The sequence below is a fragment of the Solanum tuberosum genome, unplaced genomic scaffold (assembly GCF_000226075.1).
Source record: "Solanum tuberosum cultivar DM 1-3 516 R44 unplaced genomic scaffold, SolTub_3.0 scf00139, whole genome shotgun sequence".
Lineage (NCBI taxonomy): Eukaryota > Viridiplantae > Streptophyta > Magnoliopsida > Solanales > Solanaceae > Solanum > Solanum tuberosum.
Window position 1 is genome coordinate 1,234,779 of NW_006239063.1, and position 23,775 is coordinate 1,258,553.

General features: G+C 35.0%; 2 protein-coding genes across 2 annotated transcripts; both read left to right on the forward strand.

Moving 5' to 3' along the window:
- Nucleotides 1-8,458: 8,458 nt before the first annotated feature.
- On the forward strand, nucleotides 8,459-9,698 carry LOC102581206 (uncharacterized). Its single transcript, XM_006351877.2, has 2 exons — nucleotides 8,459-9,346; nucleotides 9,409-9,698. The coding sequence occupies exons 1-2, from the start codon at nucleotides 8,688-8,690 to the stop codon at nucleotides 9,671-9,673; spliced, it is 924 nt and encodes a 307-aa protein (XP_006351939.1). The 5' UTR covers nucleotides 8,459-8,687; the 3' UTR covers nucleotides 9,674-9,698.
- Nucleotides 9,699-11,425: 1,727 nt separating this feature from the next.
- On the forward strand, nucleotides 11,426-12,939 carry LOC102579547 (WD repeat-containing protein 86-like). Its single transcript, XM_006351874.1, has 2 exons — nucleotides 11,426-12,160; nucleotides 12,244-12,939. Exons 1-2 carry the CDS (start codon nucleotides 11,459-11,461, stop codon nucleotides 12,880-12,882), a joined length of 1,341 nt encoding a protein of 446 aa, XP_006351936.1. The 5' UTR covers nucleotides 11,426-11,458; the 3' UTR covers nucleotides 12,883-12,939.
- Nucleotides 12,940-23,775: the final 10,836 nt, after the last annotated feature.

The window sequence follows — 23,775 nt, forward strand, 5'->3', positions numbered from 1 at the left end:
CTAAGTGAAATGGTTAGGTTGCATGGGGTACCTCTATCGATTATCTCTGATCATGGTTCCCAATTCACTTCTCAATTTTGGAAGTCTTTCCAAAAAAGTTTTGGTGTCTATGTCAAGTTTAGTACGGGATTTCATCCTCAAACCGATGGAAAGGCGAAGTGCACTGTCTAATCATTTGAACATATATTGAAATATTGTGTGATTGATTACAAGCGTAATTGGGATGATTATTTTCCTTTAACTGAGTTTGCTTATAATAATAGTTATCATCAAGTATTGGTTTTGCTCCATTTGAAGGTATTTATGGTAGGAGATAAAGTTCCCCCATAGATTGGTTTGTAGTTGATCAAGTTTCTGTGACAGGTCCCGAGTCGGTACATGAGGCTACATAGAATGTTTGGCTTATTAAAGAAAAGTTGAAAACGTCTTGAAGTCGACAAAATTCCTATGCCGACGTTGGAAAAAGAGATCTTGAATTTGAAACTAATGATTGGGGTTACTTGAAAATTTCACCTATGAAGGGTGTAATGAGGCTTGATAACAAAGGGATGCTTAGTCCCTAATATGTTCGTCTTTATCAAATGTTAAGGCAGATAGGCAAGGTGGCTTATGAATTAGACTTGCCCTCCAAATTATTATCGGTGCATCCGGTGTTCCATGTTTTCTTAATGAAGAAGTGTATTAGAGATCTGACATCTATCGTACCATTAGAGAACCTTGGTATAAAAGAAAGCTTTTCTTTTGAAGATGTTCCGATTTAGATCTTGGACCGACAAGTTAGACAGTTGAGGAACAAGGAAGTTGCATCCATAAAGGTTTTGTGGAGCAATCAAATGGTTTAAGGTGCCACTTGGGAGGCTCAGGCTGATATGATGTCCCGATAGCTGCATCTCTTTCCCTCTAATCCTACTCTAGCTTGAGGTATTTAGCCCCTTATGGTTCGTTCTTGCAGATTCACGTGTCCTAGTCATTCTCATGTTTCCTTATGCATGCATGCATGTTTTATGGAAAGATATTTAAGATATATGTTAGCTTGGAGTCGATTTTCTCTTTGATTATGTATATTTGTGTGATTGCATTCATGTGGGGTTGTTAAATCTCTTCCCTAATGCTCTTTATATTGCCTTGAGTTCCATTCAAGGACGAACGTTCCCAATGGGGAGATATTGTAACACCTAAAATTTTGAAAAGGGAAAAGGTTGCATGAATATTATCTACTAGTTCATGTCTACGAGACAAGTCTACGGTTCATACAACTTTCTACGGGTCGTAGACCAGTCTCATAGAAAGGGAGAAAATAATTTTTGAAAAATCTCATTTCTGAACTTTTATACAAGTGAAAAATCTCGTAGGAAGCTCTCATACTTGGTGAAATTTTCAAGGTCAAAATTGATTTCTATGGTTGGGGTCTACGGACCATAGAATGTCTTACGAAAATGGTTTTTGTCAAAACTTGGCAAAAATTAAGGCTTCTGATCTTTTTACGACTGACGAGGACGATCCGTAGAAAGTGGCTCAAATGGTAGAAGGGTTGGGTAGTTATTTTTAAGGGTTTTTTGGTTCTTTTCCTAAATTTTTTAAGCCTATGTATGTTGTCTTGATCTCTATCCTAATCTCTATGAAAAAGACTTGAAGTCCTAATCCACCCACTATAAACCCATTCTCCTAATTTCCCAAAAACCCAACCAAATTAATTCTTAAAAATTCCCTCTCAGCCTAAGGAAAAAGAAGAATCTAGGGTTAACTCAAAGGTCTTCAATTCACCATTTATATTGGGCTTTGAGTAGCAAGGTATGGGGTATTCACCCATGGAGTCCATTCCTCCTTGGTGTCCCCAAGGTTTTCGATTTCTCAATCCAATTTCAATTGATCAAATTAGGGTTCTTCTTATTGCTCCATGGGTTCTATTAAATTATGATTCCATAGATCTTTTTCAATCTTCCATAACATGATTTAGTGTTTTTACATGATATTGAGTTGAAATCATATGAACCCATGCGTGATAAATGATTTTTAACTATGAACTTGAGAAGAACTCATGAAACTATGAACTATGAATTTTGAAGGATGATGCATATCTTATAAAAATTATGTTGATGATGATAGGGTGCTTTTAGATTAAAGTATCAAATTTTTTGTGAAAGATTTTCTCATATACGAATATGATCATGATTGTGAAAGTTATTTCTCACATATGGATTCACATTGGTGAAGGATTTTCTCACCTATGAATGGATTTTTTTAAAGAGCTATTCTATGTTTTGATTTGAAAGATGTGGATTGTTATTGATCATTTCCCTTCCTATGTTATAATGATATTTGACTTCTATCAATTCAGTTAGGATTTTGACTTAGCATTGAGAGGATTTTAGGTGGATGCTCAAATAGGATAGTCTCTAGTAGCAACATGTAGTACCTAACTACGTACCCCTGTAGGATTGTCTTAAATGACCTAGCTAGTTAATCCACTTTAGCAAAAGATGATGTGTATAGATACTACATTGGCAAGTAGAATCCCCCATAGTCCTCATGTTTCTAGGAATGAGACATATTTACTTGCTTTATGTCTTTCTAGTTTTCGGATGATATATGCGGTGTATGGGTTACTTCTCAACCACTCATTTTGATGTTTAGATGGCTTGTTGAGACTATGATAGACTTCTTCTTTGTCAAACTCTTTTATGATATAAGATTGCTACTGTTGAAATCTTTATTTCTATTATCTTGTATGATGTATGCTAAGTGGCTTGTATGGGGCATTTCAGGGTTCTATACACCATGTTACACCTAGAGTATATTTTGGATCGTGACATTTAGGTTGTTAGTTTCTCCTTTACTTTAATCATGCTAGCTCGAGTCCCATTCAATCATGATGTTCCCAAGGGAGAGATATTGTAACACCTCGGAAGTTGAAAAGTCGAAAAGGAAAGGAAAAATGTTGAAATTTCACTTAAGCGGGTTCTACGAGTATAACCTATGGACCTTAGGAAGTCTTCGGCCCTTAGGAAGGAATTCATATACCTGGAGGTGGGGTTTTGGAAAATTAAGTTTTTTAGGTTTGACGTACGACTTGATAGGACGGGTCGTTGGATTTTTGATGTGCCATAGATGGGACTCATAGGATTGATTTAGAGATTTGATTTAGGACCTTAGACATATGAAAGGAAATGAAGGGTCGTATTTGGTTCTACAGACCATAGAAAAGTTCCATAAAAGTGTTCCAGACTTGGTAAAATTTTGGTGTGAAAGTTGGGTTCTACGGATGAGGTCTACGAACCGTAGAAAGTTTGACGGACCATAGAATGGTCACATGGGAAATGATTAAATATTTGAGTTTCTTAATTTAGTTCTACGGTTCACGCGGATGGGTCGTAGAAATTCCAATACAGACTATATGTCACAACCGTTGGGATGCCTGGCAGTTATTCTGAAAGAGAATTTGGGTCTTTTCCTATGCATTTAATGTCTATGCTACGTCGTTTTACCTCAAATTATAAGTCCTATAACTACCCTTCACCCCTTGAAAGTTCCTCAACATAACTACCCCTTATTCTAAGTCCTATAACTACCCTTCACCCTTTGAAAGTTCCCCAACTCTCTAATCCAATCAAATCTCCAAATCCTCTTCAAGGTTTTCTTCAAAATCCTCTCTCTAGTTCAAGGAAGAAGAATATAGGGTTCTTCAAGTTCAAGTATCCTTTCTACATAAATTGCTTAGGGCTTCAAGAATAAGGTATGTGAGGAGTTCATCAATGGGTTCCATTCACCCATTAAGTCCCCAAAGATTCTTTATTTCTCCAATTCAATTTCAGTCAAATTTGTTAGGTTTCCATTCAATTCCTCATGAATACTATTTGTATGGATATAATTGTTTGACTTTGATCATATTATGGTTATTTAGATTCAATTACTTATTTTCCAATAAATTCCATATGAACTCATGCATTGATCATGATTTTTACCGGGAATCCTAATTTGTATGAATTTGAAGAAAATTTATGATGCTATGAATGATTTTTTTTCTTGAACTTATGGGTGATTTATGAAAAGTAATGATTTATGATATAGATTGTTTTAATATGAGCATCAATGAAATTGGAAAGGATTTTCTCAAATATTGAGGAATCATGGCTTGGTAAAAGGTTTTCTAACTTAGACTTGATTCAAGATTTAATGAGATACTCAATGATGTTTTTAACTTAGATTAGTAACTTAATTGTAATTTTCGATGTATTATAATATGTATGTGAATATGACTATTCCTATAGGATATGACTTACCTCTGAGAATACTTTGAGGTGGAGGCTCAAATAGGATAGTCTCTAGTAACAACCTCTGGTTTCAAACTACGTGCCCCCTTTGGTTTGTCGTAAATAGCGTAGCTAGTGGATCCAAATGTATCATATGATATAATACAGAGTTCTACCTTGGCAAGTAGACTCTCCCTTCTCTATGTGGGAGTTACATTGAATTCCATGTTATAGCTCGCATGATCTATTGTCAATTAAAGCTAACAACCCGCAAAAAAACTAAGTTGCCTTCAAACTATTTTATGAAGTATTCCTTATAATTTAAGATGCACTGACCATATTCATGATTTACGATTCTTCTTAAATGATTTTTCTTTGTTTAGCTTTGTCATGCATATCATGTTTTCGATTATGCCCCTTATGATCATGATTCATGTTTTATTGCATTCCACTTATACTTTGTACATTTCATATACTAATACATACATGTGCTTACATTGTTTTACGCCATGTCACATAGAGTGTACTTTGGTTCGTGACATGATAGATTCTCATCATTGATTAAAGAGTGTAAAACATGTATATGTTCACTGTTCGGTGAATATTACTCATGTGTGATTGGAATTTTTGGGCTAGTATTGTTCTATAATTACTCCTATTTAATAGGTTTATGAGGATGCTTATCAATTCTATGTTATGTAAACCGTGAAGAAAACACTGTACAATCTAATTAATACTTAGACATATCAATTTTGATAATCTCGCAATAGTTATAGAAAGTATTCAATTATATTGGTTGTGACTTGCGGAATTTTCTTATTATTGCTAGGATTTTCATACTCCTTTAGTTTTATATTTTGATTTAGGTCACTGAATAATTCATTAAAGTAGAGAAGTAGTTAAAATTATAAAGAATTTGGTACTGGAGTATGAAGAATATTTAACGAGATCTAAGTTATGTCTAATAGATTGCATGTTTCCTTTAAAGATTCTGGGTTAAGATTAATTTCGTCCATATGTGGAAAACATTTTCTCTGGACAAAAAGTATGAAACTTCATTCTATTTTGTAAAAAGTTTCAGCTTGGCAATCAATATAACATACATTACCTTATAAAAAGAAATTAAAAGGGGTTAACCTGAATATGTAAATGTATCTATTGATTTATAGGGCTCTGATTTGTAGTTAGAAGTACATTTTAATTAATAGGACTCTAGTTTTTAGCTTAGAGTATCCTCAGAAATATAAATGTTATTGAATATTGATTTAAGAACTTTAAGTATGTACACAGTGACTAATCATAAGAAAGTTTACATTCGTTATTCATATAAAGTTATACTTTATTATTCCATATGTAATTTTTTGTTTAAAGTTTTAGTTAAATAATATTGACATTATTATTTTAAAATAGTGTGCTACATGGTTTTACATTCACGTGCAAGGCACGTGTATCAAAATTAGTTATATAATAAAGCTAAAGTTGGAGGAATATTTATAAAATTATTCCTTAATTAATTTATATATTTACTCATTTAAAACAAGTAAATAATAAATTGAATTAATTTGATATATATTGACAGTGAATTAATAGTCAATTTAATGTTTTATAAAATCGTGTAACAAAAATAAATCAAATAAGTTTGACATAAATTGATGGAGAATAAATATTGCAATACTAAATCCAACTCAGATTACATACTATAATTGGAGTTTTTTAGGAATAAATCTTTCACTTTTTGCTTCCTCTTTGAAAATTCATCATTCAAAAATTTTAAAAAAGAGCAAAAATGGGGTAAATCGCAAACATATCTGATTGTATCGTACGTGGTCATCTTGCTATGGAGGGCAAATCATGGAGGAAGGATCACCCACATATATTATGTGCCCTTTTGATTTTTTTTCCTCTCGGTACTTTTTGTATAACTTTTTTTTTTTTTACTGATGCACGCTAATGGGTTCTTGATGAGTCCACAAATTGGACTCATTTAAGGCTATATTTTGATAGAATTAGTGTCCTCAAATGCATATTTTGTCTCAATATCTGATGAAAACCCTTAAGTTTCAGGTATTTGGAGTTTGAGGCAAATCATGGACAGTACTTAGCAAGAAGGAACAAAGCGGCTGAAAAGAACGAAGAAATGGAGGCCTGAAGATCGGCGAGACCAGTTGGCGAGTCGCCAATCGGCCTGGAGATTGCCTTTTGTTCCAGTATGCTGAGCCCTGAAGGGAAAGATCAAGTTGGCGATGAAATGGAGCAGTCGGCGTGTGGCCAAGTAGTTCCGCGAAGCAATACCATATCGCCTAACGACTCAAAGCGCGAAGAGGCTGAAGGCTAAAGCAAGAAGGCGATGAAATTGACCAAACAGCGGATCGGCGATTCCGACTAACTGCGCCGAGTGATCCTCCGCAGCAAAATTTTCAAACACTATAAATACTTGTTTAAATTGTTAGCTTAGTATCAAGTCATAGACAATTATTATTGAGACTTAGAATATTTTCATTTTCAAGTTTTAGAGGGTTTTGGAGACTTTGTTCTAAAACCTTGAAGATTCAAAGGGTTTCAACTCCAAAAAATTGGACGTGGGTGTCGAAGATTCTTCACTCTTGACGTGTTTGAACAACCCAACTTCAAATGGCCATATCTCATACATACAAACTCGGAATCGTGCAAACTCGGCGACGTTAGAAAAATAATTCCAAGATCTTTCCTACGGTATCTGGAAGCACACTCAACTCATCCTGAGCTATGAGTTATGCACGTTTGAAGTTGATCAAAAACTCAAACTTAACCTAACTTAACCAATTTTCTAGATTTTTCCTTCTTTCCTAAAATGACTCTTTCCAATTCTAACTCTTTCTAGTTCTTTCAAATAGTGAGATGTTACAGTCTTAACCTAAATGCGTAATCGCATTCTTGGTCTTGACATTTAGAGACATAATTGTCTTCTTATGTTGCACCTAATAATTTTATCTATAAGTCTTTACTTTAAATTGATGACAGTTAATTATATTATTAAACAAGGTGCGTCACTGTATCCTTAAGTTTATTTTAATGTCTCAAGAAAAAGATGTGTAACCACATTCTTAATCGAAACAGGCTTTTAAAATGAGTTATATATCTTAATATTTACTTATTACTAGATAGCTCAAGCGTTTTATTAGTGATTAAATTACTTTTTTACTATTTATATTCAAAACACTATTTAAATAATAAAAGTTTAAAATTTTAAACTAATAGAAAGTTATTTCATATTCAAATTTGATATGGATGCATTTACACTTTTAATATACTTATAAGTTATCTCAAAAAACATTAAAAATAAAAATAAAAATAAAAAAAATAAAAATGTGTAACTCTTTTTTTTCTTGATTGGATGCCAGCTTTCTCTTAATTTGTGCACTTACATAAAAATCTATAGGTAGCTCATCTCCTTCTTAGAAAAATATCCAAAGTTTTCATTTTTGATCGAATTCCGTCTAGTAAGCCTCGAGATTTTACAGATGTTGTTGAGAATCGTCGATCTACATTGGATCTCATCCGAATCGCCCCATCTATCCTCCTAAGGAGGAGTTTGGTTTCAAACCCCGGTTCGAACATGATGAGTACGTCATGCTAATGTGCCTTGGATGATCCACATCTCAGGGTCAGGCGCCGATGAGCACATTGAACTATCCATGTGGCTGAGAGCCCTCACAGCCCAGGCACAACGACGCAATTATCAGGGGTGCGCTCTAGCACTGAGCTAATAGCCCGTCGTGCGAGCCTCCCACTGGGGGCCTTGAAAAAAAATACTCCCTCTGTCCCAATTTATGTGACACATTTCAGATTTCGAGATTCAAACAAGTTTATCTTTGATCGTAAATTTTTCATATATCTTTTCAATATTTTGAATTATCAATTATTGTGACTTATAATACTTTTTATGTAGTTTACAAATATATGAATTTCATTTTTAAAAAATTGAAGATTTCACGAGCAAATTCTCGGTCAAACTTGAACTGTTTGACTCTCAAAAAGCGAAATGTGTCACATAAATATTGGGACAGAGGGAGTAAACATTTTTTACTTTATGTAAATTTGACCAAATAAACTATTAGAATACTATTTTCATGCATTTAATTTAATTTTAGTTGGATATAAAAGGTACTTTAATTGATAGTAGTAGTTGATCTTCGATCTAATAACCAGTGGAACCTCGACAACTGTTCATTCGAATTTCCCTAGTTATCCTTCAAGCCATCCACCCTATCCCGACTTTTCCTACTCTTTCTCGAGACACTCCCATCTGGTCTCTCACTAGTACCGGTAATTTCTCAATCGCCTCAGTCTACCAAATTATAAATCCTCCCAACCCTTCCAACCATCTTAAGGACTTTTAATGGATTTGGCAACTCAATACTCTTCCTAAGATCAAGTTCTTCTTTTGGATGTGCTATCATGACCAAATCCCATCAGGTTACTACCTTCGCAAACTTCAAATCCTTCCCACGAACATGTGTGAAATCTGTAATGCTAATCCTGAAACCTCCCAGCATATTTTCGTTGACTATTGCTCAAAACTTGTGGAACCAGCTGAATATCCCCATTTCCCCAATTGTTAACGATCACAGTATTGTCAACTGGCTGCTGACTTTGAAAAACCTCAACCATGCCTTTGCCGATCCGCTTCTCAGTTGGGAAATCTATTTCCCTTTTGCCATTTGGCATATCTGGCTAAATCGTAATAATAATATTTTTCATAACTCTAACAGCCCAATCTCTATCCCCACGGTTATTGCTCGCACCTTAGAATATGCTTTTACCGGCAAATTCCTCTCTTCTACCCCTTCAGATAAGATCACTATTCATGCTCGCTGGAAACCCCCTCCCCACGGCCTCTATAAGCTTAATTTCGATGGCTTCTTTTCTGCTCCATCACTGGTAGGTGGTTTAGGAGGTGTCTTCCGTGATGAATATGGTAATTGGAAGATGGGATTCTACCAACAACATCAAGGTTTCAATGGCACTTCAATGGAACTATTGGCACTGCTTAGAGGCATTGAGTTAGCCTATCACCACAATTTGTTCCACTGGCAATCGAAACTGACTCTACTGAGGTAATTACTCTTCTAACTGATTATTCAAACTCACTGTATGACTCTCTCCTCTCCTCCTGCAGATACTGGCTGAAGAAACTGCAGAATCCCCCTATCAACCATAACTTCAGAGATGGTAACAAGGTGGAACATCACTTGGCTAATGAAGCAAGAACTACTAGTACTAATAGTAACTTTGTAATGTTTTGTAGTCCCCTTACTGGGGTAATCTCTAGCCTAGCAGCAGATGTAGCAGGACACATTAGTACTAAAAAAGTGTCCTTAGCAACTTGTATTAACCTGGCTAAATTAGGGAATTATAATATCCTGACTGTATCCGCTACTTAAGCTTAATATATATATATATCCTTTCCTACCAAAAAAAAAGCATATGGTACAAAATGGAAGATAACATAGAATAAAATAAAGAGGAAATATTTCAATATCATAGCGTCAAAGTTCAACACATATAAAATTTGAGCAATTTCATAACATTGTAATCAAGTATTATATAATCTTGAAAATCAAATTACAATAAAAATTAAATTGTACCTCTTGCGAAAATCAATTCACCGAAAAGAAAATAGTCCTAATAAGGAACCGCGAACTCCAAACCATGAAAGCAAACCTCGAATTCAATCTTTTCCCTCCAATGTGTAAGGTGGCCTTTGGTGAGTGAAAAAAAGATTAAAATGTAAGGATATTATTTTTGTTTCTTGCGTGTGAATGTGTTGTAATATGTAAGGTATTGTTTCTGGTTTCATTGGTGAGGGAAATGAGAGTATGTGTGCATATTAGTACGTATAGTTGGGCGTCTTTTGGTATTAATTTGTAGTAGTTCCTCCTTCTCTTTTGTGTGCGCTCCGTGTGTGTATATAGAGAAAGTGGGCATGTTGCTGATGGTTTTTTTTCCTTACTTTTTTTCTTTCTCTTTTTGTACGTGTGTGTAGTGGTGTATATATGGGGAGTGGGTGTTGTGGTGTGAGGAAGTGGGAGATAGTGGGGTAATGTGTATGTATATATAAATATAAAATCTAATTATTTTGAAATTAATATAAATTTAAGAAAAGTTAAATAGCTAATTAAAAAATATAATTAAGAAACACTAGTTTATTTATTAAATATACATTAAAAGAAAACATATACTTTTGAACATTTTCTTCTCTTGTGAATAAATTGAAAACAAAACTTAACTTAAAAACATGACTTTATTTTTGGGGTTTTTAAATATTTTTACAATAAACTTACTAAAATATGATAAAACCAAAATACTTAATTTAAATATAAAAGAAATATTAACCACTAAAATGGTGTAAAACTTTAAGTTCGATAAAAAATTACGTGTCTACAGTGCTATTTTCATCCTTATCAATTCTATAGACATTTGTATTTCTTTAAACATTTGTATTTAACTCATTTTTAAGCTAACAATTTTATTAATTTTTATGTCCTCTTTTTAGGTTTTCTCTATTTTTCAATTTTTTTATTGATATGATTTATCTTATTTATAAATTTTTTAAAAAATATCAACATTCCTTCACCGTCAGAAAAAATAAATAGAAACAATTGAGCAACTTAAAATTATAGTTGTCTATTTAATCGATAATATTTATATGAGAAGAGGTAATAAATTGTTATTCATAAAACAGAAGAAAGTATGTATTTTATAACATATTTGATGGTCTGTAGACCCGACACCATGCAGTTCACAAGAAGTTTAATAGAAAATAAAATCATAAATTTAACGTCATATATCTTTTTGTCGTCGTTATAAGATATTAGAATAATATTAATTATGCGCTTCTCAAAACAAGTGGACGTTATCATAAATTATATTATTGGGCGTAAACTATATTGATGATTTTATTATAGATATAAGGACTAAACTTTTCACGTAAATAAGCAATAATAGAAAATGTTGAATAGCTGTGGTTAAACTCAAAATTTATGGCCTCTAATTTGCAATTCCCTAGAAAATCTCTCTTCCACACTCTTATTTTCCTTCCCTTCCCTTCTATTTCTTGTATACTTTGTTAATCCATTTTTCCTTTGCCTTTTCTTCTCAGCCTAATAATAGATTGTTGTGAGAAGATAATTATTTTAATTAAGAAAAGGGGAGGCCAATTAAGCAGAATGTTTGTTGATACAAGCCATTTGCCTCCTAAATTAGGAAACACTGTTCACTCGGATCCAAACATATCAAGCTCACATATTGACGATGATGCGGATAATAATAATAGTAATTACAATGCAAGACACAGCAGTTTCTCTGCGTATGAAGCGAATCGTCTTAGCGGTGAAGGGTCTCCTATGATGATGTCTCCATGGAACCAAGGGTCTCCATGGTCCAAATTTGATGAGGGTAACAATTCCCAAAACAATAATATCCCTCAAATTAATGGACTTATTGGTTCACTTGTGCGGGAAGAGGGTCACATTTATTCTTTGGCTACCAAAAACGATCTTCTTTACACAGGATCTGATAGCAAGAATATACGTGTCTGGAAGAATCTCAAGGAATTTGCTGCTTTTAAATCAAATAGCGGACTTGTAAAAGCCATCATCATCTCAGGAGAGAAAATATTCACTGGTCATCAAGATGGAAAAGTTCGTGTTTGGAAGATCCAAACCAAGAATCCAGGTACCTACAAACGTGCTGGGACTTTGCCTAGTTTCTTTGATATTTTCAAGGCATCCATTAGGCCTAGCAACTATGTCGAAGTCAAGAGAAATAGGAGTGGTTTATGGATCAAGCACGTTGACGCCATATCATGCTTGAGCATGGATCAAACCCGAGGCCTTCTCTATTCAGCTTCATGGGACAGAACATTTAAGGTTAGTTTATATAATCTATATATATATATATATATATATTAATTAGAGAATAGAAAATACAATTTAACAATATGATCTAATAGGTATGGAACGTTGATAACTCGAAATGCATAGAATCAGTGAAAGCACATGATGATGCAGTGAACTCAGTGGTTACGAGTGTTGAAGGCATAGTGTATACAGGATCAGCTGATGGTACAGTGAAGGTTTGGCAGAGGGAAAACTCAGGGAAACACCCAAAACATGTATTTGTTCAGACACTTTTGAATCAAGAATGTGCAGTGACAGCATTAGTTGTTAGCAAATCTGGTTCAGTAGTTTACTGCGGTTCATCTGATGGTGTTGTGAATTTCTGGGAACGAGAGAAGCAATTATCACATGGTGGAGTCTTAAAGGGACACAAATTGGCTATTTTATGCCTTGCAGCAGCTGGAAATTTGGTACTGAGTGGATCAGCTGATAAAACAATATGTGTTTGGAGAAGGGACAATAAGTCTATACACACATTGTTATCTGTATTGACTGGTCATAATGGGCCAGTGAAATGTCTAGCAGTAGAAGAAGATAAAGAATCCACTCAAACCGATCAGAAATGGGTCGTTTATAGTGGAAGTCTTGATAAATCTGTAAAGGTTTGGAGTGTTTCAGAGAAGGCACCTATGATGATGCACAATAATATGAATGCAGATAATAATGTCTCCTGGGATTCTGCTAAATATTGATTCAACTTGTAATTACTCTACATCACATTAATGTTTTGGCCAAGGTATGGAATTGGATGGACGAATAAAATTTTCTTCTTTTTATTTCATTGAAAAATAATACAACATTACATTCATTTTAGGATTAAATCGATTGATCTGTATATGTAATTCTTTTTCTCTTTTTTTTTGCAATATTATATGTTCATATATATCTTGTTATTTACTTCAGATATATTTTGTTAGTCTATTACACATTACAATATTGTTGTTGAATCCTCCTCTTAATGGTTAAACCATAAACATGATAAAGTGTGTTTGAAAAATGAGATATCTTATCATTGATCAGTGTTGCGTTAAAACGTACATGCAATTAAAGAACTCAAATCTTTACCCTAGAATAGCTTAAACTAGTCAGTCCTATTTCTTAAACATCACCCAAACTAATCATATCCCTTAACCCAACAAGCACCAACCCATACCCCAAATACCACTCAAATGCTTAGCCTAAAAAATTAAGCAACACTTTATTCTTATTTACTAACTCCAAACCTTATATTTTCCTTTTGAAAATATTTCAACTAAAGCACAGAAAACTTCACCCTGTTCAGCCATATTCTGACAAAATCACATGAAAAATCTAACAAAATCAATCCAAATAAAATTAAATATTTCCTTCGACTCAATTTGAAGTTAAATTTTTTGAATATTCCTCTCAAAGACATTCCTAATGCTAAAAATCCTCTATAAATACTTACTTTCAAATACATTTTTAGAAAATTTTAAAAGTCCCTCCCGCTGCACCTCAAAATTAATTAGGCTTCTTTATTTTTTGCTTTGTATTTTTATTTTTATCATTGTTTTTTCCTTAGTAGAGCAGAGGGTCATGAGCAATCAAATCTAGTTTTTAAAGTCGATGTACTAGTTAATTACTCTACAAAGGGTCAGTAATTTTCATATTTATGTTTTCATGAATGTTCGTTCTATTTTGATTGTCTATTAAATAAAAGTAAATAGATAACTAACACATCTTTTGTTAACCTTTTTGTTTGATATAATTTATAAATGTAAAATGCTTATAAAAATATTTGTATGTGCATGTCATTTTTCTTTTGATGATTAGATATATATGAGATTCGTAAAGTATGCTTGATATTGAATTAGAAAGCACCTCATTTTCATCTATGAAATTATTAACCAATGATTTTACTCTTCTTGTAGATGACACTTTATGATCCTTTTAGGTCATGGTTTAATATCATTTTAGTATCTAAAGATATTTATGGTTATTATTATATCAGTTATATTCCTCTCATTATTATAGCATATATATGGATGGCAATGGGGAGGGCTGGATGCAGGGTGGGGCGGGTTTAAGGCTATGAGAGACTGGGTGGGTTTACGGTTGTGAGTGACGGGGCGGGTTGAAGTAGTTTTTTTAAAACTAATGCGGGGTGGGGCGGGTTGCATGTATATGTGATTTTATATGGATTTAAACTTAATTTTAATTTTTTACATGTTATAAGAGTGATTGAGCATTATTTATTAAGATAATTTTTTTAAAGCTACTAAAATATTCAAGATAGTAAATGCAAATGGTTCAATAAAAAAATATTCAATTTCTTACATGTTTCTCAATTGACCTATAAAAACAATTAAGTCATTATCCTATTAAATAATACAACTTAATGAAAAAATGAATTTTATTTTTAGTATCTAACATAACTAAAAAAAGAAAATATTAAAATAATTATGCGAGGCGGGTTCATGCGGAGCGGGTATATGCGGGGAGGGGTGGGACAGGTTGAAAATGAAAAAAAATGTTATGCGGGGTGGGACAGGGTGGATTCAAAATTTTGCAGGTTAAGCTCAATCCGCCCCGCCCCCTCTGCCCCCATTGTCATCCCTAGGAATATAAAAGATGCTCATATATGAATACTTCAAATACAATAACGAGAATGTTGAGGTTCTTTTTTTGATAGGATATACATATCCTGCCATATTTTTATTATTATAATGACGCTCTAGGTCATTTTCGTGTATTCTATTTTTTTTTTTTGGTAAACGTGTATTCTGTTATTAGTTTCTTTTAGAACTGACATATAGAGACTCTAAGTCATTTATGACTTGTTAGGACTGACTGTTCGATTAGTTGGTTTTTCATTTGGTTTCTATGGATGTTTGTGTTTTTGAGCTTTTTGAAGTTGAACGGTTGATTTTTATCGAAACATCATGTATAAAGCCTTTGAATGTAATGATGTTTGTTCTATTAGCTCCAAAAAGTTGAGTTTTGTATATGTTGTCCTTTGATTCGAGTCCTTAGACTTTTTGACTCATTTCGAGCAACATTGTAGCTTATGGCATAGATGAAGCATTGAGTGTATAACTCACTCTTTGGTGAGATGACCTCCTTTGGGAGTTTTTTTCCATTTTTGGTATGACTAAATATCAGAATTTCTGGGATAGAATGAGCATCCGGGCAGAGTCATGTAAGACATACCTATATTTCTTGGTGCCTGATGCTAGTGTAGCCACCTATGCGATCTTGGCACCTCTTAAACGCTTATCACTTAAGCAGCCAGGGATCCTCTTAAGTAGGCCTTCCTAGTAAAGGCATACATCCATTAGTGAACATGGAATGCTTAAGCGATGATCATTTTAGCTGCTAGAGAGTCACTTTAGTGGAGCCTCTAGCAAGGGTTTAAGCGCTTTAGTGATGAAGGTTCCACTTTGAAAGGACACTTAGGTGGAAAAGTGACACTTAAGCAGCTATAACTGGTAGTTAAATCCCACTTTTTTGTTCCCAATCTCCTTGATCTTAACGGGACAAATAGATTGAGTAAATTATGGAATTCGTCCCTAATGTCCCACAATCTCATTTTTCCTCATTTTTAGTTCTGTCTTCAATTTTTGTAGATTAGGTGTTAAAACATTCGTATTGACGTTATTATCATTTTTTTTATAGTGTGGTAGTGATCGGAGGCATTTTTGAAGGGTAAAGCTCCGGCTAAGTTTGTTTTAGAGCATGCATGATCTACTTTGATGTTTGCTTTGGCTTTCCAATGATAGATTGATCTTGTGTAAGTGTTTGCATGATGTTCAGCTTGATTTGGCAGGGCTCTTAGCTTTTTTCATGTTTAGTTATTTGAAATCCTACCTTAGCCATCCTTTCGGGTAGTAGTCGAAGTAATTAATCATTTCTATTGTATTGTGATGTTGTATCATGCCTTGTTGTATCTGTGTGTCCTTTTGTATTGTAAATTCTAACTTATTACTACCCTTATTCTAGGATTAGTCTAGTGATTACATTAGAATTGCTATTTTGGAGTCATTATGTATTACGAATCGTCCGATGCTGCTTTAGACAAGTCTAGCTCGTTATAGACTAATGTAGCAAACATGGGTTTGGTAGTATGAATCATTAGCTAGGTGACAACTCTACTCTTATTGGACTTTTGTCCATAATTCCCTTATGTTATTGCCCCGACAGTTTCAGTTGTTATTTCCGGGCCTTATTGGTTACTTTTGATCGGGTCATGGGTTTTGAGCCAGAGTGGGTCCCTTGTCACTCCGATGAAGGTTTCATTCTACAGTGTCTTTTGATTGTTGATGAGCGTGTGATTTAGGATGTTCTTCAAAGTGTTTCAGCCTTGGTTTGAGGTTTGTGCGCATTTCAACTTTCTATTGTTCGAGTTCCATGTGCATTTTGACCAACCATAGGTTGAGTCTAGGCACGTTTTCGTTAGTCGTGTTTTACTCATGAAACCTTGATTCTATTGGGTTCTTCAAGGTTCTTTCGACATGGTTCCAGGTCCAGTGTCGGTTGTTTTAGCTTCAAATTATACTTTGTTGTATCTAGGGATATCATTAGATCTTGTGTGTACTCATTGAGCTTATGGGGATATATTTAGGTTATTTTCAATTCAATTGCTCGTAAGTGTACCTTCATGTCTTATGGGTTCCAGTTAGGTTGTAGTTGGTAGCTTTACATTATCATTCAGTTCCTGCTAGATTTTCCAGGGTGTATAGTTAGACTTTCCGCTTTGTGCTACTCTTTTGACCCTTAGCTACTATTTGTTTCCTGGATTTTCATTAAATATATGCTCTCCAAACGTAATTGTCCTCTGATGCACATTGGGTACCTATGGTTTTTGTACTCATATTACACTCTACATTTAATTTTCTATATGTCGATCTGAGCGCCAATCAAAAGAGTTGATTTTTATGCTACAACGGGTCTTCCAAAGGTAGAGGATGAGATGACGCCATCCTAGTTTGACTCATCTCTATCTGTATATAGGTTTTTTCTAGTTGAGTCGAGTGTGTACTTATTTTATTCATTTCGTAAGTTGTACTAAGTTTAGCAGCTCTATACCTTATTCCATCAGGTCATGGAGATCTTATAGTGTTATATATATTTAAATCATTTCTTTCTTTCTATTGTGTATTCCTTTATATTGTTGTTATCTTCTTGTTGGTTGTTAATTTTTCATTATATATCAGTTACTTATCGTATTGGAGTATGGGTTGGCTTACCTACAAGTCGTTTTTTGTTAGTGCCATTATTGCATGAGGTTTTAGATTAGGACAAAGCTGGAATTGGAGCTAGGTTCGCCAATTTCATTCATACAAAACTAATGTCTAGATGAATTATGCATTGTGGAGACGTTAGCACCCTATCTTCTAGAGGCTATATTAGGAAGATTGTTTATTTATGTTCACGTTTGGTTTTTCTTATTTGGTTTGTAGAACCTTATCATTTCACTTTTTCTCATTATGGCTCCTACGTGTGGTTCACTGGTCACCGGTGATGCACCGCAAGAATATAGAGCTCCAGCTAGGAGTAAAGGGTGACCCTAAGGTTATATGTGAGCTAAAACACTAGCTCAAGATCTAATAAAATATGTGACTCACAATCCAATAATAGTAGAGCCTCTACAAGCTCTTATTCCTCCATACTTGTTGGGACTTAAACTAGCCCAACATCCACCAAGGCCATCCATTGCCCATGTCTTCAGGCAACTATCATTTAGTTATTTTTCATTCTAAGGGATATGGAGAAAGCCTAAGGATCAGTGATACCAGCACCGGAGGTTCAGGTGGCACTAGTGTCTCAATAGGTTGAGGTTCCACCCGTACACACTACTACTCATCTAGTTATCGCACATGGAATTAGACCTTTATAGGAGTATAAGATGCTCATACTTTTTTTGAGACTGAATCCTCCAAGGTTTTCTGGGGCTGGATGGGAGGAGCCCTATTGATTTTTGACGATCTACTGGGAAAGGTTATATACATTGGTTTTAGTAAAGTTGAGCGAAGGTGATATAAGTATCACCTTTAAGGACCATGCGTGTAGTGGTTTCATTCGTATATGAAGTGTAGGCCAGTTGGGTCACCTCTCATGTCTTGGACTAAGTTTTTATAGGCTTTCTGTGATAGGTTTATACGTAGGAGCATTAGCGATCGACAAGTTGATGAGTTTGCTAGATTGGAGTAGGACTCTATACCATATTGGAGTACGAGGCTAGATTTTACGAGCTCTCTTTGCACTCTTCCATAATCTACCTATAGAATATGAGAGAGTTCATTGTTTTTTTCGTGGTTTGAGTCTATAGCTGCAAATTGCAACTAAGTCAATGTCTTCAACAAGTAGATCTTTCTTGGATTTTTATGATCACGCCCATACTTTTGGGGAGCTCTGCCGCGAGGCCTCATGGGATAGCAATAAGAGTGCTTATCACTAGGGAAGCTATAATGGCTCCCACTCAAGGGGAGGGACAATTATGATAGACCCCACCAATGCTACCAGCACCAGAGTTAGTCTAGCTAACCTATTTATGCGAAACTCAAGATTGCCGAGGGGGAGCAGTATAGTTGGGGTGTTATGGGTTTAAGTTAGAGTTTTAGGAGCTCACATTCCGTGATTAGTCAGGTTGTGGTGGCTGATTTTGATAGAGTCATGCTTCAAAGGGTATTTATGATTATGGTGAGCCTTACCATTACTCTAGAGAGTGTCCCTAGAAAAAAATGATTGGCCTGCTCTACAAATAGGAGGCATGTTTCAGCAATAACATCTTCGGCTAGAAGTAGTGCATAGGGTTTGGATCACTATGGGTTTCACCAAGGGGCTCAAGGAAGACCACATGGAGGTAGGTAAGGAGGGAGGAACATAAGATTCTAAGTTTAGAGATAGATAGGGCCTTCTTTATGAATCTCTAGCTAGGGAACAACCTGAGGCAGTAGACTGTATCATCACTAACATAATTTTTATATGCCATCAGGTTGAATGAACTTTATTTTATCTGGGTTCTAAATTTTCTTATGTATCAATTTATTATGCTTCCCATTAATGCTTGTTTTCTTAGAATTTCTCAGCGTCATTATTTTTTTCGACCATTGTGGGTGAGTATTTAGTAGTGGATCAAGTTATAGATCATGTTTGGTGACTATTAGGGGTGTGACACTTGGGCTGATCTTAATGTGTTGGATATGCTTGATTTTGATGATATTCTTTTCATGGACTAGTTATCCCCTTTCCGTGCAGTCTTTGATTGCTTCACTAAGACCATTACCTAATCCATGTCTAGTATCTCTCCACTAATGTGGCATGGCTCATTTTATCATACATCAATTAGGGCTATTTCTTATTTTTGGGCAACAGGGTTGGTCTGCAGAAGCTTAGCCTATTTGGGTTATGTGCCATATATTAGTAGGGAGGGCCCTGTAATTTATTAGGTCCCTATTGTGCGTGAATTTATGGATGTCTTTCCTACCTATCTAATAGGCGTTCCCCTGGAGCAAGATACTGATTTTTCAATAGACCTTGAGATAGGCTCTCGTCCAATCTTTATTATGTCATACTATATGGACCCTTCAGAGCATGAGGATCTCAGTGTTTAGTGTCGAGATCTTTTCAATAAAGGATTCATTCAACCGAGAGTTATGCCTTATGGGGACCCGGTTCTTTTTTGTGAATAAGAAGAATGTGTATATGCATATGTCTATGGATTAGAGGCATTTGAACAAGGTGATGATGAAGAGTAGGTATCTTATGCCTTATAACAATGGCTTTTTTTGACAAGTTTCATGGTGTTGTAGTGTTTTCTAATGTATATTTGGGATCCTATTACCACTAGCTAAGGACTAAGGTGAAAGACAACTTTTTAGACTCGTTAAGGTCATTATGAGTTGCTAGTGATGTCTATTGGGTTGATCAATGACCTAACAACATTCATGTAGTTGATGACGCATGTGTAAATGCGTTATATAGACTCTTTCATCAGTGTGTTCATTTATTACATTCTTGTGTACTCATAGAAAAGGATGAGCACGAGCAGTATTTGAGGACTGTGCTAAAGACTTTACGAGATCAACGTTTTATGCGAAGTTCTCAAAGTTTGAGTTATGGTTTGAGTCTGTAGAATTTTTCGGGAATGTTGTTCCCATGTATTCAATTATAGTTGATTGATAAGTTGGTATTCTACCAACTTTTTAGACACTAATTCGTAAATTATTGCCATGTTTTAATGCAATTTGTATGGTTTTAGGCCTTGAATCTCATGAATGCAGGTATCCCTTGAAAAAAAATCAAAGTTGATGGATTTGAAGCCAAAAAGAATTGAAGCACCAGCGATGGAACTGCCATGCTGCAGAAACTAACATGCCTCTCATCGGCTTGAGGCCTTCATGGATGCAGTAAAGTTGCCCCAATACTAGGGTTACAATTGGTGTTGTATGATGAATTATCTACGATTCGCCGTTCCTAGAGCAGACTCTTCTGTTAGAACAAAAGGTTAAGTCAAGGAGGCAACCCCTGCTCTAGTTTCTCTGATTGATGTCTCATCGGTTCAGTGCCAGTCTGATGAACGGGAGCTAAACAACAAAAATGTAATTATAGAAAAAATGATCCTTTTGAAATTCTCCAAGGAAAAAATAGAGATTTGCCCAATAATGTCTAGAGAGTTTTCTCCCAAATTAAGTATAAACTAGATAGAGAAAAAAAGTAAAAGTAACAAATAAAGTGAGAGAAACGGGTCCAATCACAATAATGAAGGTGATATTGATCCTTTATTTCCACCGATATCAATTCTTAATCAAAATGGTTGAGGATCTTAAAAAAACGTGGAAAGTAAAGCTTAACTAGTATGGAAACGCAATCAGCTGTGACACATATTTATTTTAATTGTCCAAAGATTCAACCATATCTCAAGTAAGTGTTAAAAATATGTTATCAAATTACATACTAATAAGTGTTCATTAACTAGCGAAATATTTGAATGCACAATGATCAGCTTGTTCGTAAACACATGAGGTAATGAAGCCATTTATACGTAATTTTTCAAATGGCTAACAAGTGTGCAAGCTTACATTGAATCAATAAGTATTTAATAATGTATTCATGTTATACTAAATTATATTATTTTAAACAACAATATATAGCTTTAAGATGAATACTCAATTGTTGAACATTTGCAATTAGTGAAAGAAATTGCACTTGGACCTGAATCTCAAATTCAAACAATGAATAAGTATTGCGTCAATGGTTTTAAGTTTCAAACTGAAGAAGTTTCTAGGAATAATAAAAAAAAATAGCGATATCTTCATACAAGGTGATGTTGATGGTACTGGCCAAACTATTGAATAATATGGTGTCATTCATGAGATTATTGATGTAAGGTATTCTGGTTGGCCTAAAAAGAAGATCGTCTTATTTCGGTGTAAGTGGTTTGACCCATCACACAGAGGCACAAAATTGGACCAACAACATAATATAATTGAAGTTAAACACACCAGAAAATACAGAAGTTATGATCCTTTCATCCTTGCACAAAATGCTAAACAAGTGTATTACGCTCCATATCCATTACATAGAGACAAAGCTGATTTGTGGGTTGTTATAAGGACTAAACCTGTGGGAATAATTGAAATTGATAATGTCTTAGATGTGGCTTACGAAAATGAGGTTGCAATTGTTCAGCTACAAGTTGATGTTGAATTGGAAACCACACTAGAACATCCTCAACACATATTAGAAGAATTATGTGATGGTGAGATAATGATAAATGTTGAGGAAGACATATATGAGGATGAGGAAAATGATTCATTTAATGACGAAGAATATGACAATGAAAATGAAACAACTGAGGAGGAAGAATGGGAGAAATGATGGAAATGAAATAAGGGAGGAGCGATGTTTGCGTAATCAAGACACAACTTCCAATGCAAGTGTATACGATCGTACAATAGTAAAGTAACCCAACCAAGGGTTGGGGTCGAGTCCCAAGGGAGCGGTTCCTGAAAATTAGTGGTTAAGCGTGAAAGTACTAAAGCTAACCGTAGCTAAAGACTTTATCAAATGAAGACATGACAAATTAAAGGGTTTGACACGAGTGTCAATTATCAATGGGGGGGGGGTTGTAAACAAGTAAAGAGCAAAATCAACAAAAATAAAGAGAGATACGAATATGGAGATGGGATTCTTGGGATGTGATAGGAATACGGGCTAAACTAGATCATTGGGTACATGCTTTTGATAGTAAATTCGTTGAATATTTGTGACTAGGCTAGACTATAGTGGCGGTAAATTCTCTATCGAGCAACTTACCCCGAATAAACTCGATTTCTCTCGAACATCGAGTTGCCGCTTTAAGCACATCCTCCGTCTTAGCCCACTTACACTCTCGAGCTGAGTGCGTGGGAGAAGGACTATGGTTAACTCTCTTGAGCTGAACCTCATGTCGACCCAATCCCACCGGCCATCAATTTAGTAGTCTTAGTTTTACGACCTCTCTCTCAAGCAAGCCGAAAACACAAAGGTGAAATCATATTTGCAACTACAATTTCATTAGGTTCCACCACAACTACTAAACAAAATCACATTTACACAACAAATAAACCATCAACAAACAAGACCCAACGGATAATCTAACCTATATTCACAAAATCACACCCCAAGAATTGTGGTTTTAGTTAGACATGTAAAAGAGATAAAAAGCTATACCAATCTCAGTTTCCATCAATGGGTATGCAAGATTAAGTTTTAAAACAAGTCAAGAGTGAAGAATCCACAAGACCCAAGTCCAAAATTTTGGAGTTGAAACCCTTTGAATCTTTAAGTTCTTCAAAAACCCTCTCCAAACTTAGAGAGAGTATTGTATCTCAAAATTGTATTCTAAACTTAATATAACTAAAATTGACTGCTAAGAATAAAAATTGAACTAGTATTGATGGTTTTCAGAAAATATGTTGCGAAGGAGCCATTCGGCGCAATTAGTCGGGATCGCCGATACACTCGGCGATCCGCCCTTTGGTCTGCTTCATCGCCTTTCAGCTCTTGTCTTCAGCATCTTCGTGTCCTGGATCATTGGGCGACATAGTACTGCTTCGCAGAACTGCTCGGTGACACGCCGACTGCTTTTTTTCACCGCCAATTTGATCCTTTCTTTCAGGGCTCAGCACACTGGAACAAAAGGTGAGGATAAGACCTTTTGGAGACTCACCGAATGGGTTCGACGATTCTCATATCTTCATTTCTTCGTTCTTTCAGCTGCCTTTGGTCCTTTCTGCTAAGTAGTGTCCATGATTTCCCTCAAACTCCAAATACCTGAAACTTAAGGGTATTCATCAGATATTGAGAAAAAAAATATGCATTTGAGGACACTAATTCTATCAAAACATAGCCCTAAATGAGTCCAATTTGTGGACTCATTAACACCCCCAACTTAAACTTTTGCTTGTCCTCAAGCAAACTCAAGTTCAGCAGTTCAAAAAGGGTGTCTCGAACAGTGCTACACAAGATTCAATCATGAATTCACACAACAAAACTCAATTTACTTATGCAAAGATCAAATGTGCACTTAAAGATTTAAGTTATGACTCACCATTATCAAAGAATCTCATGTTCACAATACT